Source organism: Carassius carassius, chromosome 50 (assembly GCF_963082965.1).
Source record: "Carassius carassius chromosome 50, fCarCar2.1, whole genome shotgun sequence".
In the NCBI taxonomy this organism is placed as follows: domain Eukaryota; kingdom Metazoa; phylum Chordata; class Actinopteri; order Cypriniformes; family Cyprinidae; genus Carassius; species Carassius carassius.
This window is the reverse complement of record NC_081804.1, coordinates 14085311-14111696: the sequence shown is the minus strand read 5'-3', so window position 1 is coordinate 14111696 and position 26386 is coordinate 14085311. Positions and strand designations below refer to the sequence as shown.

Here is a 26386-nt window from a genome sequence, read left to right as displayed (position 1 = left end):
GCCCTCTTTCTCTCATGCAACACGCTGTCTGAAAACAAACAAAAACACACAATGGAGTGGATGCTTAGGTCAGGTAAGCACTGCCATTCTAGATCAGCAGGTCAAAAGAAAAGTGTCCCTTCCAATAACGATTCACCATTGCAACAGCACTCGACAAAAAGACGTCCCCATACTTCCGAGTCAATGTGTACGTTTTATTCTTAATCACTGCAGGATCCTGTAGATGAGGAGCCTGCATTAATTCAGATTCATATTTTTTATTTATTTCTTTGCCTGTGGGACACCATATAAATGAATATAAGTTCAATAACTTACCGTTCTGCCAGTTTTCACCTATATTGTAAAAAGACATGCCATTTTTGTCACTTTCAAAGTGTCTGCATGTTGAAAAGATGCACAACAAATGAATGTACCTGCACTGCAAAAATGCTTTTCTTACTTTGTATATTTGTTGTGTTGTGTCCCGTCTAAATATCTAAAGACTCTTGAATCAAGATGCATTTTCAATATCTTGTCTCCTTAACCCCCTTTCTGAAATGGGCCTCTGGAGTGTCAAATAAAGTGCTTCCCAAAACAGCACTGTCAAGTAAACATCTGTGATTTTGAAAACCCTGTCAATTCACTTCCAAGACAGTTACTGTTGCGCTCAGTAATCAAAAACCACCCACAACTGCCAAACACACAAGGCCACACCTAACTTATGCCAAATATGACAATATGCAAATCACAAACTACACAGGCGTCCAAAAAAATCCTAGGATTCTTTACACAGGTGTACGTTTCAAGGCCTTTGGTCGACAGAACTGAACTTAAGTCTCCAGTTCAGAGTTCAAACGGCTCCATCTGCTTCCCAAGAAGACCCCAACCTACTCAAGGGGCCGTAATCTTTTTACACACTCGTTTAGGTCAACAGAGAGGGCTCTGTCAGGGGGACTAAGACACCAGTTTAATGCCAACCAAGTATTAAGGAGGATTCTTGGTTCACATAGATCATCTCCTCATCAGACGACATGCTGTCTGCTGGTCATTCATCGTTTCAATTTAAACAAACCAATTAGAGAAGAGTTCGCATCAACCAACTCAAGGCTTGTTTTGTGTTCAGTCAAAACAAAGTTTTTGCAATCAAAAGGACACATGATTGTGGTTTATCAGCGATCGATGAAAGAGCCTCCGCCGGTGGGGAGACACGAGAAAGATGGGTTTAAGATGGCATGTGTTGCTGTCTGGCATTTGTGTGTGACCTTGCACTGGTTAAGACTTTAATAAGATAGATACACAAATCAAAAGAAAAAAGCAAATCACTGACTTCAGCCCTCTAATTACCAGTAAATCACACAGGGGTCACTAATTAGGCAGAGCTGGATCCAGAGAGCAGCCACCATATGGCACCGGAGCCGAGTCATTGTCGGGCCCCGCGCAGCTCCCACAGACTCACAAGCGGCTAATTGTTTTCTTTCCCTGCTCCCACTCTTTTCATTCGAGGTCTTTGTTATCTTGAGAGGACACGTTTTATGGCAGGCTATAAGCCGCTTAGCTGATTTGAAATGGGTGCTGGTGGATGCTCGGGGGGTACAGCAGCGGACAGGACTCCTGGTGATGAGATGCTCTGAAAGTTAGAGAGAGTTCACATTTGTAGACCTGACAGGTGTTTGGTTTGCGATGCATGAAGATACAATCTGGTGAATAATGTGTACACTGTAGTATGACTCCTCAAGAGAAAATGAGCAGAATTCTAAAAAGTGACATGCCATACGGCATCTACAGTATCTATCTATCTATCTATCTATCTATCTATCTATCTATCTATCTATCTATCTATCTATCTATCTATCTATCTATCTATCTATCTATCTATAAGCTATAACGCTTTATAATATTACATTCATTTTCTTAAAATATATTTATTGTTTAGGTAAATTATTTATGATTATATATCAGTTGAGTATATCATAAGTTTATTGAAATTAAAAGGAAAATAATGTTGTACATAAAAAGGTCAAGAGTGCACAAAAACTTTAAATAAATGTATGCATAATGAAATAACAAAAACATATTAACACAAAAAAACTTAAAAAGTGGACATGAAATAAGTTGACAAACATATATTATATTAATAATTGCATTAATATTAATATTAGGGGTAGTCGTGACCTAATGGTTAGAGAGTCCCGGGTTTGATTCTCAGGTCCGGCAGGGATTGTAGGTGGGGGGAGTGAATGACCAGCGCTCTCTTCCACCCTCAGTACTACGACTGAGGTGCCCTTGAGCAAGCACCGAACCCACAACTGCTCCCTGGGTGTGTGTTCACTACTGTGTGTGCACTTGGATGGGTTAAATGCAGAGCACAAATTCAGAGTATGGGACAGCATACTTGGCTTCACATCATGTCACTTTTCACTTTATATTATTTTATCCTGCTTAATTTTATATATATATATATATATATATATATATATATATATATATATATATAATTGTTATTCTTTTATCAACTTTTCCAAGGCATTAACAAAAAGCTTTATACAAATGCAACATTGTACTGCTGTTGAACTAGCATCATGACATCATAAAACATTTTATTTGAATGTTTTTATAGGTAAACATGCCAGTCAGTCATTGTTGGACACATTACTGGACATCATTTTTTGGGTAATGACAAGATTTAAATCCAGCAGATTTGGCTAACTGGAGCCAGTAGAGATTAGCATCGCCTCATTGTTACTAGTGGACAGTTGAGGATTAAACAATGATGAAATACCACAAAACTTTAGGGAAGGATCCCCTAGCAGATGTTCCCTACAGCCTATGTACTGTACAAAAGAAATATTATTCATTTTCATATGAAAAGAAAAAGATACAGATATAGTAGATGTTAGCATTGCTTCATATTTTGTATTGTGTGTAGTGAAAAGTCCTCATGGATCAATGATCATAATAAAGGTGTTGACCCATGAAATCAATATTGATTACTGACACTTAGAAGCCACTTATAGCCAAGTCACCAAATAAAAATAAGTAAATAAAAAATCAATCAATTGTTAGCCACTGTAATTTTGGAAGTTGTGATGCTAGTCTTTAAGTCATAAATTTGGAAAACTTCAAAAGAGAAAAGAGAGATAGATGGAAAGTTATGCCTTAACCCCAATCCTTTTGTTTTTGTTCGTTTCTCTCCACACTTGTTGTAGATGGAGCTAATACTGAGTGTGACTGATTGATCCACCCCTAGATGGACAGTAAAGATTAAGAGAGATGACAAACAGGCACTTGCTTACACAGCACTTGCTGCTAATCCCTTTGTCTTCCTTTAGGGAGCCCACGGTAGCCTCAGAGTCACTCACTGTCCGGCACCAAGAGGAGGTGACAGACCTCACTGCACTTTACAAAAGCAACGGACAAGAAGTTCTACAGGACAGAGATACCCAAAGTCAAGAGTGAACCATCAGGATAGAGACTGAAGGACTTTGAAGAACCATCTAAAATTGGTACAGTTCTCAGGGCTGAGCGGATCTCTTTGAGGACTCTCTAGGATTCCAGTCAACCTACCTGGGACAGATATTTTGGCCTTAAAAAGCCTAATCCTTCTACACTTTTACACTACATTAAATGGAGGATCCAATGTCAGAAATGTCCATGAGGCCATTTGCATCACCAACAGAGTCTTCCAGGAGCAACTCTACAGATGACAGCCAAGAAGGTGAGTAAATGCTTCTTCAGTTTGGCTTGTAGTGGACGTGCAACAAAGAGTAAAGGCAGTTGGTGCCAGGTAAATGCTGTTTTGTGATTATCAACTCCTAATGATTGGATTGGGAATAAGCAATTGTGACTTGGAATAACAAATAGTTGTTTCCTATGCTTTCCCAGGTAAAAGCCCTGCCCCTGGCAAGGTCCTGAACTTGGGACTTCTCTGTAAAGTGTGTTCTGACACCAGCAGCGGGAAACACTATGGGATATATGCTTGCAATGGTTGCAGTGGCTTTTTCAAGCGCAGTGTGAGGCGCAGACTCATCTACAGGTGAGAAAACACCTAGCATATTCACTATCAGAATAAAAGTTACAAAAGCTCACTAGGACAGTACCCATTTAAAAGGTACACTATTGTACCTTCTTAACCTCTAAAGCAGGGATCCTCAAATCTGGCCCATGAGATCCACTTTCCTGCAGAGTTTAGCTCTAACCCTAATCAAACACACCTGAGCAAGCTAATCAGTGTCAGATAGGTGAGTTTGATCAGGGTTGGTGCTAAAGACTGCAGCGCATTGGCCCTCCAGGGCAAGATTTGAGGAACCCTGCCCTAAAGGGTGCAATTTAGTACCTTAGCTTTTGTAATTTTTTTTTTTTGAGAGAGAGTTCAAAATTGGGAGAAGTGAAACTTGAAGGTAGAACCTTCCATAACCTTCCTGAATGAAATTTACAGATGTCAAGCGGGTACAGGCATGTGTCCAGTGGATAAAGCCCATCGGAATCAGTGCCAGGCCTGTCGTTTAAAGAAATGCCTTCAAGCTGGCATGAACAAGGATGGTGAGTCATCTTCTTAAAGGGATTCCTCCTTGTCTTCCTCATAGTCTTCTCTTTCTAAACCTTTCTGTCCCTATCCTCTCAGCTGTTCAGAATGAGCGTCAGCCCCGCAGCACTGCTCAAGTCAGGTTAGAAGCTCTGGATGTGGGCAAGGACAAGGAGCACCTCACCACAACCCTGGAGCCCACATCCTCGTCCACCTGCACTGCGATCAGCCGCCCACTGCTGGGCTCCAACATGAGCTCCAGCATCAGCTCCACAGATACTAGCCAGAGCTCCAACAGCCCCAAGAATGGACATCGCTTCATGGCCAGCCTGATGACAGCCGAGACCTGCGCCAAGCTGGAACCAGAGGATGGTAAGGAATGAGACCACTTTTTTCAACCTAGAAAAGTTTTGTTGGTGAACACCATGCCTATTTCCAAAACCTCGGAGATCTGATGGAAACTTCTTAAGACTTTCAGGAAAAAAATGTGCAAAAATTGGTACAACAGCTTGATACTGTGATGGTACATCTTCAAAAGGAACACATTTGTACATTATCCATCAAGGGTGCATATTAGTACCTAAATTGTAAATTATAGTACTTAAAAGCACTGTGTTTTTTGTATCTTTTGAAAGCATACTGTACCAGTGACCGCTTTTGTACCTGAAAGTGTACCCCTTAAAAGGGACAAATTTGTACCTTATTTGCCCCCAAAGGTGCATATTAGTACCTTAAAGATGGCTGCACACCGGACGAGAAGCGATGCACCATATCGCATCACACCACGTATTTAAAATTCGAACACATTGTTTTCTATGAGTGTGTGCACACCGGCGGTGCCATTCGGCATCTGTCCGCGGCCCCCAGCTATGACTCAGGACGCTGTTCAAATTCATCATCTGCATAGTAAATAAGCTCGAAATTGAGCTTGTGCGTATAGAATGTGCACATCCGGTGTGCGACACCTCAAGATGTCCCTAGACACAGCGCTTTTCGTCTGGTGTGCGACTGCCTTAAGGGTACATATCACTACTCTAAAGTACAATATTATGTACACTTTAGGTACTAAAATGCACCCTTTAGAGGTAAAGAAAGTGCAAAGGTGTACCTATTGTACCTTTTTTTCCAGAGAGTGTACCGTATATACCCCTGAAAGGTACAAAGATGTTCCTTTAAGTGTACTTGCCTAGTGAAAGTTGCTGTACTACTAAATGTACAGTTATATTTCTACAGTGTATGAGGTGCTTATATATACAAAATTCTACCTGTTAAGTCATTGACTGACTAGATTGTGAAGCAGTAGTGCTCCAGGGCTATGCTGGTCTGCCTACAAGACAAACACTACAGTAGTATACACCAGAAGCAGGAAAGTTTGTGCTGGTCTACACTGGCCTTTTTAACAGGCTAATACCTCTTAATCCATACTTTATCAGTTCGATATTTTTTTGTAACAGTGGATGAGAACATTGATGTGACCAGTAATGAACCTGAAAGGAGTTCTCCGGAGTACGGCAGTGGTCTCTACCCCTCACGTGGACCCGAGAGTGTATATGAGACCTCAGCCCGCCTACTCTTCATGTCTGTTAAATGGGCCAAGAACCTGCCGGTGTTTTCCCATCTACCATTCAGAGACCAGGTGAGAGTCTATTATATCTCACTCTACTACCACCGGATGAGTATTTTCTGACGGGATAAAAAATTACAGCAAATTTTGTTACCATTAGCACAATAGCTGTTGATTGTTAATCCAGAAACAGAGAGATTTAAAGACAAAGAAACCATAGTTATGTTGTTTTGCCCACAAACTGTACTATTTTCAGATATACTGTATAATCTGTATGGTGCAGTTATCAGTCAGTGCTGCTCAGAATAGCAAATATTGTTGATTAATCTGCCTAACTTCAGATGACAGATCCATATGTTTTACTCTGTGTGATTTTAGGTGATTCTACTCGAGGAAGCATGGAGTGAGCTGTTTCTTCTGTGTGCAATTCAGTGGTCACTACCTCTGGACAACTGCCCCCTTCTGTCTCTGCCAGAGCTCTCATCCCCAGGACAGGGGAAGGGAAGCCCCTCTGCCTCAGACGTGAGGGTCTTGCAAGAAGTGTTTAGCCGCTTCAAGCCCCTGCAAGTGGATCCCACTGAGTTTGCATGCTTGAAAGCCATTGTTTTGTTTAAACCAGGTAGGTTTTTCTCTCTTCTTGCCACAAGGGGGCATAAATTGTTTGTCCATAATATCACATGAACTGAATTGGTGATCTGGGTGATTAATCTTTGCATTCTGTTACAGAAACACTTGGACTTAAAGACCCAGAACAGGTGGAGAACCTACAAGATCAGTCCCAAGTGCTGCTAGCTCAACATATTCACACTCTTTACCCAAGTCAAGTCGCCAGGTGAGCAAATATACAAGCATGCATTTGCATAAAGAAGTTAAAAAGACTTTTTGAGAGTGGACACAACTAATACAAATGATTCTGATGAATCTCTTTCTTTGGCAGGTTTGGCAGACTATTGCTTCTCCTTCCATCACTTCACTCTGTGAGCTCAGAAAGAATCGAGCAACTTTTCTTCCAGAGAACAATCGGGAACACACCCATGGAGAAACTCTTGTGTGACATGTTCAAAAACTGAGGAGCATTTTTCTGAAAGACTCCTGAAAAACTCTTTGCTTTGCTGCCATGCTAGTTATGATGCCAATGAATCTGAAGAATGCTAAAAAGTGCAAATGTATATATGTCACATTATTGTTTTGCATAGGTTGCTTATTTTGCCTCATTATGTCATACTTTGTCTCTTTTACAGTGTTTTTGTGTCACTGTAGTTTTTATACCCATAACCAAGGTTTAAATTGGGCCGGGGTCATCCGGGTCTGAGCCCCGGCACATAGACTCCAGGGCTCGACATTAATGCTTAATTTACGCCAGACAAGTTACATGATTAAAACATCAGTAACCAAAAATAACAAGTATTAATCAGATTAAATTACATTTAGAGTAATTGGCGAACAGTGGATATAGCTCCTGTATATATGCATCTATTGACAGTATAAGGTTGTGAGTGAGTCAAAGTTTCATAAGCACATGCATAAACATCTGATTAATCTGCCATTTGAACAAATCGTTTGGATGAATGAGTCACTCATTAAACGCTCACTGCTGGCACCTACTGGCGTTTTATTTTCATTGAAAAGTATAATTTCCACCATCATTTCTTGTTTGTAGATTTAAAAATATTTAAAAGAATCTCATAGTATTATTCCATGCAGTTGTATTTTTAAGTGTAAATTATTTAATTTAATAATGTATAGATAATCACATTATTATAACTGAATTTATAGATCAAATGAAAGTTTTTGAAACAAAAGTATTAATGAGATTAGTGGGGAAATGCCCTCTATAGGCCATTATAATTCTAAAGTAGATTATTTACAATATGATGGTGAGTAGTTTTTTAATCAAATTCAAATTGTTAACAAATGCCCTTTTTGAAGGGGACACTTTTGTAAAAGTTGTAGGATGTATAAATAAAATGTATTATTCATCTTTCTGAATTAAATTTTATTTATTTACCGAAACATTGCTTTTTAATATTAGCTTTTCAACCACCGTTTCCAACCGTTTTGCATTTCACTTCCGTTACTCCAGAGGGCGCCGTTGCTAGGTTGCATTTGCCCTCAGCGCATGACGTCACGTCAAACCTCAAAACGCGGAAGTGTTTCTTGTTTTGACTCTCTCGCCATGGATTGAGCTCAAAATAGCCTTTCGCGCAATAATACACGGCCATATTCATCCCGGAGAGAGCGCGATCTCTTTCGACACGGCTCGAAAATGCTGGGGAAGTCTTCAGGTTATGAGTATCAGTGTCTGTCGCAGAGAGATGACACCCCTGGACTGTTTTCATCTCATTCTGTATTCACTCACAGTAATTATGATCAGAGAGGACTTTCCTTCGATTATGTGCCTAAAGTCTCCCAGAACGACTTCACAGGTATTCACTCCACAGTGCACATATTAAATATAGAAGCGTGATTATAGCATAGAACAGTATTATATATTTAATATATATATATATATATATTTAAAGAATTGTTGCATATATGTGCACATTCTTTTATAATATCTGTATGTCTATCTATATTTATAATATTCTATTCAGTAGTTTATATAGAAAGATAGATAGATAGATATTTAATAGTTAATCCTAGTATTATGTATATGTGTAATGCTTATTGTTATTGTTCCTGTAGCTTCCAAAGCGTCTGCTAAATACATAAATTGAATTTAATTTTTAATTTAATTTAATTTAATTTAATTTAATTTATATATATATATATATATATATATATATATATATATATATATATATATATATATATATCGGTGTGTATATATTAGTATAATATTTAATTATATACATATAGTCATTTTTAATTTACTTGAAGTACTAATAGCAATTGTACTAATATGTAATGCTTGTATATACATATTATTCATAATTCTTTGATAATGAATAATTATGCTCTTTTCATAACAGATAAATCTCAAGGATTGTTGTCCTGGGTCTGCAACTTGATCGTAACATTCCTGGTTTTCCTATTTACCTTCATAACTTTTCCTGTATCTGGATGGTTTGTCCTAAAGGTCAGCGTATTTTTAGGAGAGTTTTAGCCTTTTTTCTTTAAGTGCTTATTAAATATACAGTATTATTTTCAGGTTGTACCAAACTATGAGAGGATTGTTGTTTTTCGTCTGGGCCGGATCCGTCCTCCTAAAGGTCCAGGAGTGGTTCTGGTTCTGCCCTTGATTGATCAGTGGCAAAAAGTTGACCTGCGTACCAGAGCCTTCAGCGTCCCACCATGCAAGGTACAGTGGAATAACAGTGCTTGTCAGATGTTTAAAAACTCATCTTTCTGTATACCAAGTATTCTGAGATTCCACACAATCTTCCCTGGCAAAAGGTCACCACCAAAGATGGTGGTCTGGTGTCTGTTGGAGCGGATATCCAGTTCCGGATCTGGAGTCCGGTGATGTCCGTGGTGGCGGTGCAGGATCTGAACGCCTCCACCCGTCTCACCGCACAGAACGCCATGATGCAGACCCTGAGCAAAAAGACCCTGAGAGAGATACAGACCGAGAGAATCAAACTAGGAGAACATCTAGGGGTGAGAGACAAATAATAAATGTTATACGAAAAAAGATTTTTAGCTTGATTGCCTGGTTTACAATAAATAGACTGACTGTTGTGCTTCAGAAGACCTCAATATATCATCAGGAGCCACTGGTCTTAATGTAGTGTTGCTTGTGTAGCTTTTTTGACTCCCGAAGAGCTGGTAGCCATTGACGGGCATTTTATGCATGTTCTTTATTCCATTATTTTTTCTGAGATTGAGTTTTTGAAGTGCTTGTGTGCCGCAGATGGACATGAATGAGATGACGAAGCCGTGGGGGCTGGAGGTGGACCGTGTGGAGCTGATTCTGGAGGGGGTGCTCCGGGAACCGGACGGGGGTCATGCAGGACCCGTCATTATGCCCCCCTCTGTCCCTGGGCTGGAAGGACTCGTCGGACCCATACAGCAGCTCGCAATGCACTTCCTGAGCCAGACGGCTGCGTCTCAATCCAGTCAAGGTGATGTTAGATGCCTCCAGACTTTCACGAGCAGAAAGGATGATAGACAGTTCCTAAAAGACATGAAACAATTCTTGTCTTGATTTTATTATGAAAAGTTGCTAGGTGGCTGCTAAGGTGTTTCTAGAGTATTCTGAGTGATTGCAACGATATTTGCATGGCTGTTGTTCTAACCTGTTGCTTTTTTATCAAGTCAGCATAATAAACAGAGTTTCATATTGTGGTTTGTGCAGATTCGGTGAGTTTCGCCGATGAGCAGTGTTCAGCTCCAGCTGTTAGTGTCAGTCGTGTTGATGGACTGATGGATGCGGTTCGATCGGTGCTGTCAGAGCAGCTGGTAAATCAGGTGCAAGCATCGTACTGCTTTCAGATCACCACTGACTCTGGACACACCAACAGCTACTATGTGGACCTGACACAAGGTAAGACTGAGAGAAACAAAGAACACTGTTTACCAATGTGATGTCACTATCTGCAACAGCTCTATTGCAGGGTTATTATACTGTAGTTATACTAAAGCTACAACCATAATGTTTACGTTGCTTGATATAAAATAAACCATAACTGAAATAAAATGCAGTATACAAATCATTTTTCAGAGCAACATTTCTTATTTTTATTTAGTTTAATTTGATGTACTAAAATAACTAAAACTGAATTAAAAAATAAAATTGACCAAATAAAAATGACATGAAAACATGAAACAAAAACACTACAACTTTAGCTAAAATTAAAAATAAAAACGGAAAATATCAAATAAAATAAAAAATTCTAAAGTTGAATAAGAAACTATAATATTAATTACACTGAAATTGCTGTAGTATGCATTAATTCTGCACACTTTTTCAGTGGTGCTGGTTCCAGTATTTTTTTATTTTTCCTATAGAGATTTAAAGGGGTCATAACACCAAGGTTTCTTTAAATCTCATGACGACCAAGCAACCAGTGACTGATAGTGAGTTTACTATGTTTGATCATCTAAGCCCGCTCAAATCAACACTTTTCTTGCCTACAATAACATTTTCTCACTGCTGCTCTCTGATTGGCGGAAGTTTGTGCAAGATCATGGGTAATGTAGTTTTTAACCAGGGATTCTGCTGTTAAAAATTATTATTTAAAACATAAGTTGAAATATTGTGAACTGATGACTTCAACTAAAGGATATATCAACTGTTAACAACATCTGAGCTCGAAGTAGATGGGTCTTTAAAGATTTATCAGTTATAGTTAAAAAAAAAAAAAATTTCCTGCAAAAAAAAAAGAATGTCGTTTTTACTTCCGGAACCAACTGTTACATGTTATTCTGAACCTATATAGGAACAATATCACATCGGCGTCGTGGTTAAGTTATTGGGCTCGAGTCAGGGGCTGATTTGGGTTTGAGTTAGGCTTGGAACATCTATGAAATCCTTTCTATTATAATTTTTTTTTTTTGCTTTACTATTAGTCATAAATAAGTCAAAGGCAGATGTGTTACTAAATGAAAAAGAGGGTAAGATTAATGAACACAGTTCATGGTGCATAGAAAAGAAAAGAAATGCATTTCATTTAATCTGCTGTGTCTGTGTTGAGGTGCTGGAGCGTGTGGAGTGGGCATCCCGCCACGGGAGCCGGATGTTTCTCTGTGCATGAGTGAGCAGGATCTCTTGGACATGTTTGAGGGCCGCCTGCGCCCGTTCGCCGCCTACAGCAGCAGCAGACTCAGAGTTCAGGGAGATCTGAACACCGCTATGAAGCTAGAGACACTCATCAAGCTCCTCAAGGCTACATCATGTCCTTTATAATGCTTTAGTTTGCAGTGGTTTCATTTCAATTTAATCAAAGGCCTTTTGTCAGATATTCAAGGTTTACAAAATGAATTTTTAATATAGGACTTATTATATGTTTAGTTTATTTGATTGTGAATGCATTGAGTTTCATTTGCTGGTGTGTCGTTTATTTATAAAAGTTTGGAGTGTCATGTGACCCAAGCGTTTAAAATCATGCATGTACACAATAGATTGTTTATTCAAAATCTAATAATTACTGTTTTGTCTTGACATTAGAAATTTTCTAATAGATTTATATAAAGTGAGTCTTGAATTATTGCACACACACTTAGCAACATCCTTGAGGTTTGCATTTGTAGGCCGATTCGTTTCCCTCGCTCAAGGCTGAATGTCTCTTGACTTTTGACCTCCTTATATTTGCTGCCCTTGGACTTACTGCATGACTGTTTATACAGAAAACAACACAAGGTTATTCCACTTTAAGCATCTCAGTGGATTTTTTTTTTCACTTGAATGAGTAGTCAGTACTCTTGCTGCATATTTGTATGAAATACAGTAAAAAAAATAAATATTGTAAAATATTATTTTTTTTTTTTTTTAAATGTTAATATGCAATTTATTCCTGTGATCAAAGCTGAATTTTGTGAATTTTCATGTGAAACTGCAGTCTTCAGTGTCACATGATCCTTCAGAAATCATTCTAATATGTTTATTTGCTGCTCAATTATCAGTTATTATTGGTGCTCAATAGTAGTAGTAATAATAGTTCTTAATATTAGCAATGTTGAAAACAGTTGCTTAATATATTTATGGACTTATTGCTTAATATCTTTAGGGATTTTTTTTTATGTAACTCGGTTACATTTTATTCAGGATTGTTTGATTAATAGAAAGTCCGGCATTTATTTGATATTACAATATTCTGTAACATGTCTACTGTTATTTTCAATAAATTTGCATCCTTGCTGAATAAAAATATTCATTTAATGTTCCTTTTCTTTCTTCTTTTTTTTTCAAATCTTACCCCAAACTTTTAATATTTTTGATAATGATTTGAAATAGAAAAGGTATTTTACATGGTAACATTTCACACTATTACTGTTTTTATTGTATTTTTGAACAAATAAATGCAGCTTTGGTGAACAATAAGATACTTCTTTCAAAAACATACAAACCTACAGAAAATGGTCATAATTCCATAAATGCTACACACACACACACACATATATATATATATATATATATATATATATATATATATATATATACATATATATCCTCTCCTTGAACTGTCACCTTATCGTAGTGGAGAGGTTTGAGTACCCGAATGATCCTGGGAGCTATGTTGTCTGTGGCTATATGCTCCTGGTAGGGTCTCCCAAGGCAAACAGGTCCTTGGTGACGGGCCAGACTAAGAACAGTTCACAAACCCCTTATGTTAACAAATACAGCAAGGACCGAGACATCGCCCGGCATGGTGCAGCTGGGGCCCCATCCTGGAGCCAGGCCCGGGGTTGGGGCTCGTATGCGAGCGCCTGGTGGCCGGGCCTCCCCCCATGGGGTCCGGCCGGGCTCAGCTTGAAGGAGTGTCGTGGGGCCGCCCTCCTGTGGGCTCACCACCTGCAGGAGGGAGCGTAAGGGGCCGGTGCATAGTGGATCGGGCGACAGTCGAAGGTGAGATCCCCGACGACCTGATCTCTGAACATGGAATCTGGCTTTAGGGATGTGGAATGTCACCTCGTTGGCGGGGAAGGAGCCTGAGCTTGTGCTTGTGCGGGAGGTCGAGAGGTACTGACTAGAGATAGTCGGGCTTACCTCCACGCACAGCTTGGGCTCTGGAACCACACTTCTTTAGAGAGACTCGACTCTACCACTCTGGAGTTGCCCATGGTGAGAGGCGGAGGGCTGGAGTGGGTTTGCTTATAGCCCCCCAGCTCAGCTGCCATGTGTTGGAATTCACCCCGGTGAATGAGAGGGTCGCTTCTCTGCGCCTTCGAGTTGGGGATAGGTCTCTCACTGTCGTTTGTGCCTACGGGCCGAACGGCAGTGCGGACTACCCAGCCCTCTTGGAGTCTCTGGGAGGGGTGCTGGAAAGTGCTCTGACTGGAGACTCCGTCCTTCTACTGGGGGACTTCAACACCCATGTGGGCAGTGACAGTGACACCTGGAGGGGCGTGATTGGGAGGAACGGCCCCCCTGATCTGAACCCGATTGGTGTTCTGTTATTGGATTTCTGTGCTAACCACGGTTTGTCCATAACGAACACCATGTTCAAGCATAAGGGTGTCCATCAGTGCACGTGGCACCAGGACACCCTAGGCCGGAGGTCGATGATCGACTTTGTGGTCATGTCATCAGACCTTCGGCCATATGTCTTGGACACTCGGGTGAAGAGAGGGGCGGAGCTGTCAACTGATCACCACCTGGTGGTGAGTTGGATCCGATGGCGGGGGAGGAAGCTGGACAGACTCGGCAGACCCAAACGTACTGTGAGGGTCTGTTGGGAACGTTTGGCCGAGCCCCCTGTCAGAGAGATCTTCAACTCCCACCTCCGGCAGAGCTTTGCCTAGATCCCGAGGGAGTCTGGAGATATTGAGTCCGAGTGGACCATGTTCTCCACCTCCTTTGTCGCGGCGGCTGCTCGGAGCTGTGGCCGTAAGGTCTCCGGTGCCTGTCGAGGCGGCAATCCCTGAACCCGGTGGTGGACACCGGAAGTAAGGGATGCCGTCAAGCTGAAGAAGGAGTCCTATCGGGCCTGGATGGCTTGTGGGACTCCGGAGGCAACTCACAGGTACCGGAGGACTGCAGCCCGGGTAGTCGTGGAGGCAAAAAATCGGGCCTGGGAGGAGTTCGGTGAGGCCATGGAGAAAGACTATCGGTTGGCCTTGAAGAGATTCTGATACCGTTCTACGCCTCAGGAGGGGGAAGCAGTGCCCTACCAACACTGTTTACAGTGGAGATGGGCACCTGTTGACCTCAACTGTGGATATCGTCGGGCGGTGGAAGGAATACTTCGAGTATCTCCTCAATCCCACAGACTTGTCTTCCGTTGAGGAAGCAGTGGCTGGGGACTCGGAGGAGGACTCATCCATCACCCGGGCTGAAGTCATTGAGGTAGTTAAACAGCTCCTCGGTGGCAAGGCACCAGGGGTGGATGAGATCCGCCCTGAGTACCTCAAGTCTCTGGATGTTGTGGGGCTGTCTTGGCTGACACGCCTCTGAAACATCGCATGGCGGTTGGGGACAGTACCTCTGGACTGGCAGACCGGGGTGGTGGTCCCTCTTTTCAAGAAGGGGAACTGGAGAGTGTGTTCCAACTATAGGGGGATCACACTTCTCAGCCTCCCCGGGAGAGGAGAATTCGGCCGATAGTGGAACCTCGGATACAGGAGGAACAGTGTGGTTTTCGTCCCGGTCGTGGAACACCGGACCAGCTCTATACCCTTTCCAGGGTGATGGAGGGTTCATGGGAGTTTGCCTAACCAGTCGACATGTGTTTTGTGGATTTGGAGAAGGCATTCGACCGTGTTCCTCGCGGCATCCTATGGAGGGTGCTCTGGGAGTATTGGGTCGGCGGCCCCCTGCTTAAGGCTGTTCGGTCCCTGTACGACCGGAGCAAGAGCTTGGTTCGCATTGCCAACAGTAAGTCAGACCTGTTGCATGCGTGTGCGGTGCATGTTGGACTCCGGCAGGGCTGCCCTTTGTCACCGGTTCTGTTCATAATTTTTATGGACAGAATTTCAAGGCGCAGCCAAGGGCCGGAGAGTGTCTGGTTTGGGGACCATACGATTTCGTCGCTGCTTTTTGCGGATGATGTTGTCATGTTGGCCTCCTCAGACCAGGACCTTCAGCGTGCACTGGGATGGTTTGCAGCCGAGTGTGAAGCGGCTGGGATGAGAATCACCACCTCCAAGTCCGAGGCCATGGTTCTCAGTCAGAAAAGGGTGGATTGCCCACTTCAGGTTGGTGGAGAGTTCCTGCCTCAAGTGGAGGAGTTCAGGTATCTTGGGGTCTTGTTCACAAGTGAGGGAAGGATGGAACAGGAGATTGACAGACGGATCGGTGCAGCTTCTGCAGTAATGCGGTCGCTGTACCGGTCTGTCGTGGTGAAGAAGGAGCTGAGCTGTAAGGCAAAGCTCTCGAGGAGGGAGGAGGCCCCGGGAAAGACCTAGGACACGCTGGAGGGACTATGTCTCCCGGCTGGCCTGGGAACGCCTCGAGGTTCCCCTGGAAGAGCTGGAGGAAGTGGCTAGGGAGAGGGAAGTCTGGGCGTCTCTGCTTAGACTGTTGCCCCTGCGACCCGGCCCCGGATAAGCGGAAGATGATGGATGGATGGATGGATATATATATATATATATACAGGTGCTGGTCATATAATTAGAATATCATTAAAAAGTTTTTTTATTTCACTAATTCCATTCAAAAAGTTAAACTTGTATATTATATTCATTCATTCAAACAGACTGATATTTTTCAAATGTTTATTTCTTTTAATTTTGATGAATATAACTGACAAGTAAGGAAAATCCCAAATTCAGTATCTCAGAAAATTAGAATATTGTGAAAAGGTTCAAAACTGAAGACACCTGGTGCCACACTCTAATCAGCTAATTAAATCAAAACACCTGCAAAGCATTTAAATGGTCTCTCAGTCTAGTTTTGTAGGCTACAAAATCATGGGGAAGACTGCTGACTTGACAGTTGTTCAGAAGCTGACCATTGACACCTTTCACAAGGAGGGCAAGACACAAAAGGTCATTGCAAAAGAGGCTGGCTGTTCACAGAGCTCTGTGTCCAAGCACATTAATAGAGAGGCGAAGGGAAGGAAAAGATGTGACAGAAAAAAGTGTACAAGCAATAGGGTTAAGCGCACCCTGGAGAGGATTGTGAAACAAAACCCATTCAAAAATTTGGGGGAGATTCACAAAGAGTGGACTGCAGCTGGAGTCAGTGCTTAGAGAACCACTACACACAGACGTATGGAAGACATGGGTTTCAGCTGTCGTATTCCTTGTGTCAATGCACTCTTGAACAACAGACAGCGTCAGAAGCATCTCGCTTCAAAAAGGACTGGACTGATGCTGAGTGGTCCACAGTTATGTTCTCTGATGAAAGTAAATTTTGCATTACCTTTGGAATTCAGGGTCCCAGAGTCTGGAGGAAGAGAGAAGAGGCACACAATCCACGTTGCTTGAGGTCCAGTGTAAAGTTTCCACAATCAGTGATGGTTTGCGGTGCCATCACATCTGCTGGTGTTGGTCCACTGTGTTTTCTGAGGTCCAAGGTCAACGCAGCCTTATACCAGGAAGTTTTAGAGCACTTCATGCTTCCTGCTGCTGACCAACTTTATGGAGATGCAGATTTCATTTTCCAACAGGACTTGGCACCTGCACACAGTGCCAAAGCTTCCAGTACCTGGTTTAGGGACCATGGTATCCCTGTTCTTAATTGGCCAGCAAACTCGCCTGACCTTAACCCCATAGAAAATCTATGGGGTATTGTGAAGAGGAAGATGCGATATGCCAGACCCAAGAATGCAGAAGAGCTGAAGGCCACTATCAGAGCAACCTGGGCTCTCATAACACCTGAGCAGTGCCACAGACTGATTGACTTCATGCCACGCCGCATTGCAGCAGTAATTCAGACAAAAGGAGCCCCAACTAAGTATAGAGTGCTGTACATGCTCATACTTTTCATGTTCATACTTTTCAGTTGCCCAAGATTTAAAAAAATCCTTTCTTTGTATTAGTTTAAGTTCCAAGTTTGAGTAAGGAAGTCTAAATAAGTTTGGGCTGGTTTTTTTGCAGATGTCCTCGGGACACTTGTACATCGTTGACGTCGAGTGAGAATCATATAAAAACACAAGGCTGCTGATCATGAGTCTGCTGGAGAGGAGCAGCAGAGCGGGACAGTGAGTCTATGAGAGAGGTGATGTCCCGCTGCAGTCTGAGGGCCCGTCTGGGTCAGAGTCTGTCCAAACAGGTCAGAACCACTCACACGGGATGGGTAGCTGCCGTCAGAAAGGACAGCTCTGCCGTACAGCCCTTCAGTGAGATTCCTGGACAATGGAAGAACAGCGTGGCCAATCTCTACAAGCTCTGGAGAATGGACGGCCTCAGGAATATCCACCGGATTATGGTGCACAATTTCAATATGTATGGTCCTATTTACAGGTAAAAAGACATTCATTAAGACTTATGACAGTCTGTGCCACATGCACTAGGCTATTATGCTGCTCACTTTTTCATAATAATTTTAGTTCAGCTCTCAAATTCAAACAAAACAAAATATCCAAAAACATGCTTGCAGAAAGAAGCTAGTTTTTTATTATACAAATACAATATTATTACAATCCAATAATATATACTGTAGTATTATATCATTATTTTAACTATATATATATATATATATATATATATATATAAATACACACACACGTTTGTGCGCATGGGATTTCCAGGCCTAAAAATTTATAGAAATTAATAGAAATAAAAAAGGTGTTTTTATCTAACATTTTATTTACATTTTTTGGGGGAAATGTTTATTTTGTAAAAATGGGATAAATGACATAAAAAGTACTTTTTTATTTTTTTTTATTTATATTTACATTTAATTTTCTGTTTACACTAATAATAATAATATAAAGAGTGTGAGGCCACTGAACCTTATACAGAAAAACACCTCTCTAATGGTTGTACTGTACAGGGAAAAGATTGGGTACTACGAGAGTGTGAACATCATCAAGCCTGAGGACGCTGCTGTCCTGTTCAAAGCTGAGGGTTGTTTTCCCAAGAGACTCCGGGTGGAAGCGTGGACCTCTTACAGGGACTACAGGAACTGCAAATATGGCGTCGTGCTCAAGTAGGCACCGTCTAACCATACCTGATAAAAGCACACTTACTGGAACAGTAAAACATATTGATTTGTTCCTGCAGAGATGGAGAGGACTGGAAATTCAACAGAAACGTTCTGAACAAGGAAATTATTTCTCCAAAGGTGCAAGGGAACTTTGTGCCTCTGCTGGATGAGGTCATTCAGGACTTTGTGGCCCGTGTCTATAAGAAGATTGAGAGGACTGGACAGAATGAATGGACCACAGATCTGTCCCATGAGCTCTTCAAGTACGCACTAGAATGTAAGCTTTCAGACTCCAAACTTTCTTTTTTGATTAGAATCGTCTGTACTCTGAAATGCGAAAGCTTTTCATAAACATTGATCGATTGACCAGTGTTGTGTGTTGAATGTCTGGTGTGTGTGTTTCTGTCAGCGGTGAGTCATGTGCTGTACGGCAAGCGTTTGGGTCTGCTGTCGGACTACATTGATCCAGACGCCCAGCACTTCATCGACTGCATCACCCTGATGTTTAAGACCACCTCGCCCATGCTGTACCTCCCGCCGGCCCTGCTCCGCCACACAGGGGCCCGAATCTGGAAGGACCACGTGGAGGCCTGGGACGGCATCTTTAATCAGGGTAACTAGCACCACTCTCTTAATAAAACTCATGCTGGTCTTTTTGAGTCCCGAGTCTTCATGCTTCACTGTGGTTTTCCAAAGCTGACCGATGCATCCAGAGTATCTACAGACAGCTGAGGAAAACTCCAGACGCCGATGAGAAGTACCCTGGTGTGCTGGCCAGCCTCCTAATGCTGGACAAACTGTCCATCGAGGACATAAAGGCCAGCATCACGGAGCTGATGGCCGGCGGCGTGGACACGGTGCGAGAAATAATCAACGCTAGAGAACCAAAGAAAATATTCCATCATTTACACACATCATTCCAAACCTGCATGAGTTTCTTCTTAAAATATATATACATCAAGAATGTTGGGAACCAAACAGTTGGTGGCAGCCATTGACTTCTATAGGAAAAAATACTATGGCTACCGTCAACTGTATGGTTCCCAACAATCTTCAAAGCATCTTCTTTTGTGGTGAGCAGAAGAAACTCGTGCAGGTTTGGAATGACGTGCGGGTGAGTAAATGATGACAGAATTTGTATTTTTGTGTGAACTATCCCTTTAATTGAAATATTTTCGTGTGTTAGACCTCTATCACACTGTTGTGGACACTCTATGAATTGGCGAGATATCCGGACCTGCAGGAGGAGATCCGGGCCGAAATCTCAGCTGCTCGTAACGCCTCTAAAGGAGACATGATGCAGATGCTCAAGATGGTTCCTCTGCTTAAAGGAGCCTTGAAGGAAACTCTGAGGTACACTTTCAGATGGACACTGATTATTATTATTATTAAAACACATTTAAACTTTGATCATTTTCTTCAAAGTTTAAGTAAAAACAGGATCAAAACAAAAGCACACACATCTCAGGAAAAACTCTCCAACAGGGCGCTTAACAATAAATCCGATGAAAACAGAAAAAAGTTGGCACACCTGAAATAGAAAGAAATAGAAAGATTTAATAACAGACGATGAAGAGCCTGTATGCTCGAAACATCATCCTCATCATCATTTCTGATTAAAAGCTTTTCAAATGTCTTTTACAAATATATTTTATTGATTGACATTTGGCATAGACCTAGACTTTCCATCTTAAACTACAAAGATCCATCATAAAAATAGTATGTTTTCAAAAAAGACTTTTAAAGTGACAACAAAAACCATTTCTATATTTAATATTTTAAAATCATTTCAATTTTAAGACAAATTACAATGTTGTCAAATTAAATTTTGAAACTAAACTTTCTCAAAAAGTTAGCTAGTTTACTAATGATACAAACGGTGTCAAACTGGTGAGCATGCTTTAGATCATTCAAAAAGTCAGATATGTTATTTAACGGCATGTATTTAGGATATATAAAACACTCATTTAAATTACAAACTAGTTTATTTAAACAGATTAAATAGTGTGTAAAAATTATATTGCAAGAGAGTTCATAAGTTTACAAGGCTAAATGTACCCATAGAAATCAAATAAAAATGTGTCTAGCAGCTGGCTTTATCGTGTCTAAAATCATGAGCTTTCTTTTGAAGGTTACATCCGGTAGCAGTGAGTCTACAAAGATACATCACTGAAGACATCGTCCTTCAGAATTACCATATTCCAGCTGGGGTGAGCGTGAATTGAAGGAAATCACTGACAGAATGCAATTGTTTGTGTGTCTGTTTTCATGGGTTCATCTGTCTGTGTGCATCAGACCTTAGTTCAGCTGGGTCTCTACGCTATGGGTCGTGATCACCAGATCTTCCCGCACCCAGAGCAGTACCGTCCCTCTCGCTGGGTCCGGTCCCAGAGCCACTACTTCAGGGGCCTGAGCTTCGGCTTCGGACCACGCCAGTGTCTGGGCCGCAGGATCGCCGAGAACGAGATGCAGCTCTTCCTTATTCACGTGAGTGGATTTTCTAAAGGAGGAACATCATGTCCTCTTAACTGTCAAAATAATATCAGAGGATTTTCTTTATTATTTGTCGTTTTGTCATCTTTATAGATGCTGGAGAACTTCAGGTTTGAGAAGCAGAGGCAGGTGGAGGTCAGGAGCACGTTTGAGCTCATCTTGCTGCCCGAGAAGCCCATCATGCTCACCATCAAACCGCTGAACGCCAGCAGATAGCGGAGCTGCAAACAGGAAATGATGTCAAAGGCAGAACTGGATTGAAGACTGAGCTTTGAAGAGTCCAAACTTTTAACAGGCATTTCATCTCAGTTTATGTTTCTTGTGATAATTTACTCAACCTTGTCTCATTTCAAACCTGTATGAGTTTCTTTCTTCTGTGGAATACAGAAGATATTTTAAAGAGTGCTGGGAACACGGAGTCATTTTTAAAGCATCTTCTTTTGTGTTCCAACGAAGAAAGAAAAGGTTTGGAATGGCATAAAGGTGAGTAAATGATGGAAGTGCTAAAATATTTAGTGCATTTAAAATCTATTTGTTTCTTGGTATTCTTACATTTCTATTATTTTAAAATATTAATAATAAAAGTGAGTATAACAGGTGTGCTAAAAGTATTGACTGGCACTAAATGTTAGACTTGTGTCTTAAGTTATATTTAGTTCAGAAATGCTAATAATCATAAAAAATAATCAAAGTATTCTAAAGTATAAATATATTTTAATATTACATTATAAAATGACTTGAAAATATTCTGTAATGCTTTGAATGAATAAAAGAAAATAAATTACATGACTATAAATTTTATAATTTTTCTCATGTACATAAATACACAGATTCTTTTCCACCGTAACTGTTTAAATACTGACACTGATGAGATGTGGTCACTTTAGAGGTTCCAGTTGCCTGTGTCGAGTATGTCCCAGCTCAGAATCAGTCAAACTTTTCTGTTAGGAAATAAAAAAGGATGATTTCTTCAGTAGATGATACCATTATAGTATAGTTCAATTATGACAACTCTTATTATAGTTAAGCATGTTAATTGACGTGACAATTTGAATTGATTTGGTCTTACCTGACTAGACATGCTACACATGCAAGTATGGACTTGCTACTGTTAATAGATAAACAGACATGCTGCTGTGAGCAAGTAAGTTATTCCGCTGTGAATAGGCATGAATAAATCCACTAGACAGGTGGTGCTGGTGGAGGTGGAGGGTTTCAGATAAACTCTGATACCGTTGCAGGACCAGCTTACAGCGAAAAACTGAATATTTAAATGTTAAGAAAGCAAGGTCTTTGGCTGCGTATAGTCAATCAGACCAATCAGCTAGTGCCATGTATTCAAAAATTTGATTGCTAGCAGATTGCATGTAAAGAGCATATATTGAGCTAAATTTGGAATTACAAGAAAAAAATCACAAATCTACTGGATAAAATGTATTTAGCCCTGAGATCAAAAGAATGAAATTTATTGGTTGTGAACACATAGTGCAACGTGGGAAAAGTAAAGAAGCTATAACCTTGTGTGAAATGTGTTGGACGCCTTGTGTTCATCAACTTTATGAGACGCTACTGGTAGAATAAAGATTCATTATAGATTATTGCGTAAGAACATTGTTTGTCATCACTAGAAGTTTTAGCATTCATATGCTAATTAGCCATGTGCACTAAGCTAATTTTGATTCAATATTGTTATTGAACTGCTAAGTGAAAAATACTCTGCTCTGTAAACTGTGAGTATTGTAGCAATGTTGTTTGTAGTTTAAATGAGTTCAGATATCCTCAGATATATTTATTGATCTAAAAATGGTGTGTGCTAACACATATAGGCCTAATAACAAATTTTGTATGATTTGTGTTTTTCTGCAATGGTTATTAAGCTAAACCTCTGAATTAAGCACTGAATTTAAGCAAATGAATTAAGAATGAGTTATTCCACGTGCCTTTTAAAGTCACTGAAGCTTTTTTTTTCACGTTTGGGCAGACATTGAGGCTGGAAATCCATGGTTAACTTGAACGCCTCAACCAGCTAGAGTTCCATAACTGAAATAGATATACATTTCCTAGGTCAAACTATTGCTAAGTTTAAATACACAGAGAAATCATACATACCACGGGTAGATCATGAAAAATCATGGTTGATGTGCGAGCAAGGACTCTTGTACCAACCACTGCACCACAGCCCATCCCATAATATACACTATGTATGTCTTCTGACCGCATTAGAGATCAAACCTGTTGTTCCAGTGTCTGGATTCGACCCTCGGCTCTCGCCAGCTGTGTCAATAAGTCCAGCTTCTCGCAGTCTGAGAAAGGCTGATGAGATGAGATCAGAAGCATTAATAAAAGAGCGTGTTGTTAATGCAGCATGTTTAGGGTGTAACGAGCGGTGGTCTCTGGTTTACCTGCACAGGTTGTTGAATGATGACAGGTGGTTGTAGATTACGCAGTCTGTCCAGCTCTTCTCTGGGTCGAGAGTTTTCTGCCGCCGGCACAGACTCGATCTCTATCCTCTTGAACTCTTCTTCATCTATATACAAACACAGCATGTTTACCTGTCAGTCGTTTTTTGACTGTCAGACGCTCTGTATCGATAAACATAGTAGAAGGAGGACATGAAATTCTGGAAAGAGAGTAGAAATGTCATTTGGGCATGACGCAGGTCTGAATAAAACCCAAATTTCCAAGATGAGCACTACAACTGCTAATGACTTTGCCTAATTAATTAAAACTGAAATTGATTTAATATGCTTTGTGTGTGTAGTTTCACACACCATTATGTTTAATAGCTGCTCTCTTCTTCTCCGAAATTCTCTTTATTTCTTTCCTTCAGTTTTGCATCCAATATTTTCTCCAACTTCTCAATGACCTGCTCAGTGAATTTAAACAAATACAACACATTATATATTAGATACTTGTTAGATATGTAAAGGAATAGTTCAAACAACCATTCTTTTAAAGCAACCAAGTAAAGGCAAGATTTTTCATGAACCACATGAGTGAGCAAAGTAGAAGATAAATATATTTAATGAATAATAATGAATTTTTATTAAATGCATTTTTTTTCACTCAAAGCTTTCATATAGCTTCAGAGGGCATGGATTCATTTAATGCTGTCTGTATGTTTTTTTTTAAAGAGTTTGAAAGTTTTGGACCCCGTTGACTGTCATTCTATGAAGAAAAGCAGCTGAGACATTCTTTAAAATATCTACTTTATATTTTATAAAACATATTTAATAAAGTAGAATGTCACTTTTTTAATGTTGTAAACTTAAACTGATAAAAAATTATATAATAAATAATATATTAATAAATTAAACAGAAATTTAAGATTGAAATTAAAAACTAATAAAAATGCCACATAACAAAATAACATAAACGTACTAAAAGTAAAATCAATACTACAAATATAAAAAAGTGCATTCAAAATATTAATAAATATTTTAATAAGATGTAAACAACACTATAATAACACCACTGAATTACTTTGGAATGAGAAATGATGAAATATTATTTTTTATTTATTTATTAATTTTCTTTTTTTTGGGGGGGGGGGGGGGGGGGGGTATTCTTTTGTCCCAGACTTGTGAAAGTGGTTGCTCTGATTGGGATGCTCAAACAAACCCAGAAGTGTATTTATAGCTTGATTGCTCAAAATAAAAAAGATATTTTGTCACTACGGGGCTGATATTTCTTTAGCACAGCCTGCTGCTGTTGATGTGCTCTCTGCAGCTGGACAAACTCTTTCTCAACATCGTTCTTCTGCAATAATTAAAATAAAGAGCTAAAATTCTGTTTCATGCAGTGGTTTAACTCAGTAGCCAGGGGTCTAGGACTTCTGCTTGCCTTGTGTATTTTTTAGATTTGTATCAAATGCAACAAACAATATGCCATGCAGTCTGGAGACAAATTCAATGAGCTGATCCAATCAATGATCTTGGGAGGAAACCATTAATGCATTTGATACAGCATTTCCTTACTGCCAGCAAACATCAGAACTGTATGCCAGTCAATGGACCCCATGAGCTTCAAAGAGGAAACAGATGGTCTCTGAGCACTGCTGCTGCTTTTATTAAAAACTTGAAATGATCTGAGGGAAAGTAGTCTTGATTGACCCACCCTGATGAGCTCATTTTGAAGCTGTTGGATTCTGTCCTTCTGGACGGCTGCTTTGCTGCTTTCACTGGACAACTTGAACTTCAGAGAGGCTAAAAAAATAAAAATAAAAATTAATAAATTAATAAAACAGAGACAATTAATGAGTTCATATTGAACCAGAAAACACACACACACACACACACACACACACACACAGACACACACACACACACACACACACACAGACACACACACACACACACAGACACACACACACACACACACACACACAGACACACACACACACACACACAGACACACATACATAAACACTCAGATTCAAAACTAAAAGCTAAAACTGTATAAAAACTACCTATACACATTTTTATAAATAAATAGATTAAATAAAAATAACAAATGCATACAACAACATTTCAAAATTTAACATTTAAATGAAAAACTAAAATTAAAGCTAAAAACAATTCAAAATATTAAAGAACAAAAGGTAATAGTATGATAAAGATTCTAACATGACATGCTCAAATATATATATATATCATATATCATATATACATCATATAACATTATATTTCTGGTTTTCTTTAGTTAAATATACAGAATACATATGTTATTAACATTTTTATTAAATTAATTATTATATATTTTACATTCATTCATATTTTATTATATTATAAATACATTATTTGTATTTTAAATAAATCTCACCCTTTTATATATTATATGTCTGTTTTTCTTTAGTTACATTAAGTTCTTTATTCTATATTTTATTGCATATTATATGTTCTTAATGTAAACCACTATATATTTAGTTTTCCTTAGTGGAGTAGGTATAAAATATATTTTTATGTATATGAAGTATATTGACGTTATTACATACATACATATATACATACATGCACAGTTAGGGATAATGCACGGTTGTGCATCAAACAATTATAAAAAATTTATAAATTGTTATAAACAATTATAAAATTGTTTGATGTGCATTATCCCTAACTTAAAATCGAACTATTGAAATATA

The 26386-nt window shown here is 39.9% G+C and overlaps 3 protein-coding genes and 1 pseudogene across 3 annotated transcripts; 3 read left to right on the top strand and 1 right to left on the bottom strand.

Moving 5' to 3' along the window:
* The first annotated feature begins 3328 nt into the window (after positions 1-3328).
* Positions 3329-7665, top strand: LOC132133641 (photoreceptor-specific nuclear receptor-like). The gene is made up of 8 exons (XM_059546523.1): positions 3329-3694; positions 3862-4012; positions 4415-4518; positions 4601-4873; positions 5956-6137; positions 6444-6684; positions 6792-6897; positions 7003-7665. The coding sequence occupies exons 1-8, from the start codon at positions 3604-3606 to the stop codon at positions 7133-7135; spliced, it is 1281 nt and encodes a 426-aa protein (XP_059402506.1). The 5' UTR covers positions 3329-3603; the 3' UTR covers positions 7136-7665.
* A 528-nt stretch (positions 7666-8193) lies between these two features.
* On the top strand, positions 8194-12885 carry LOC132133430 (stomatin-like protein 1). The gene is made up of 7 exons (XM_059546242.1): positions 8194-8491; positions 9038-9144; positions 9217-9366; positions 9462-9665; positions 9919-10129; positions 10363-10551; positions 11702-12885. Exons 1-7 carry the CDS (start codon positions 8332-8334, stop codon positions 11911-11913), a joined length of 1233 nt encoding a protein of 410 aa, XP_059402225.1. The 5' UTR covers positions 8194-8331; the 3' UTR covers positions 11914-12885.
* Positions 12886-17790: 4905 nt separating this feature from the next.
* LOC132133664 (cholesterol side-chain cleavage enzyme, mitochondrial-like) lies at positions 17791-22035 on the top strand. Its single transcript, XM_059546560.1, has 9 exons — positions 17791-18071; positions 18604-18759; positions 18834-19033; positions 19166-19369; positions 19453-19613; positions 19943-20109; positions 20888-20966; positions 21052-21243; positions 21343-22035. Exons 1-9 carry the CDS (start codon positions 17818-17820, stop codon positions 21463-21465), a joined length of 1536 nt encoding a protein of 511 aa, XP_059402543.1. The 5' UTR covers positions 17791-17817; the 3' UTR covers positions 21466-22035.
* A 92-nt stretch (positions 22036-22127) lies between these two features.
* The window catches only part of LOC132133356 (uncharacterized), a 48897-nt pseudogene continuing 44638 nt past the window's right edge, over positions 22128-26386 (bottom strand).

Coding starts and splice junctions, on each gene's coding strand:
- LOC132133664 (XM_059546560.1), top strand. CDS start 17,818: ATGAGAGAGGTGATGTCCCGCTGCAGTCTGAGGGCCCGTCTGGGTCAG. Junction 19,370..19,452: donor GGACGGCATCTTTAATCAGG/GTAACTAGCACC, acceptor GGTTTTCCAAAG/CTGACCGATGCATCCAGAGT. Junction 21,244..21,342: donor TGCAGCTCTTCCTTATTCAC/GTGAGTGGATTT, acceptor TCATCTTTATAG/ATGCTGGAGAACTTCAGGTT.
- LOC132133430 (XM_059546242.1), top strand. CDS start 8,332: ATGCTGGGGAAGTCTTCAGGTTATGAGTATCAGTGTCTGTCGCAGAGA. Junction 9,666..9,918: donor AACTAGGAGAACATCTAGGG/GTGAGAGACAAA, acceptor TGTGTGCCGCAG/ATGGACATGAATGAGATGAC. Junction 10,552..11,701: donor CTATGTGGACCTGACACAAG/GTAAGACTGAGA, acceptor GTCTGTGTTGAG/GTGCTGGAGCGTGTGGAGTG.
- LOC132133641 (XM_059546523.1), top strand. CDS start 3,604: ATGGAGGATCCAATGTCAGAAATGTCCATGAGGCCATTTGCATCACCA. Junction 4,013..4,414: donor AGGCGCAGACTCATCTACAG/GTGAGAAAACAC, acceptor TGAAATTTACAG/ATGTCAAGCGGGTACAGGCA. Junction 4,519..4,600: donor AGCTGGCATGAACAAGGATG/GTGAGTCATCTT, acceptor CTATCCTCTCAG/CTGTTCAGAATGAGCGTCAG.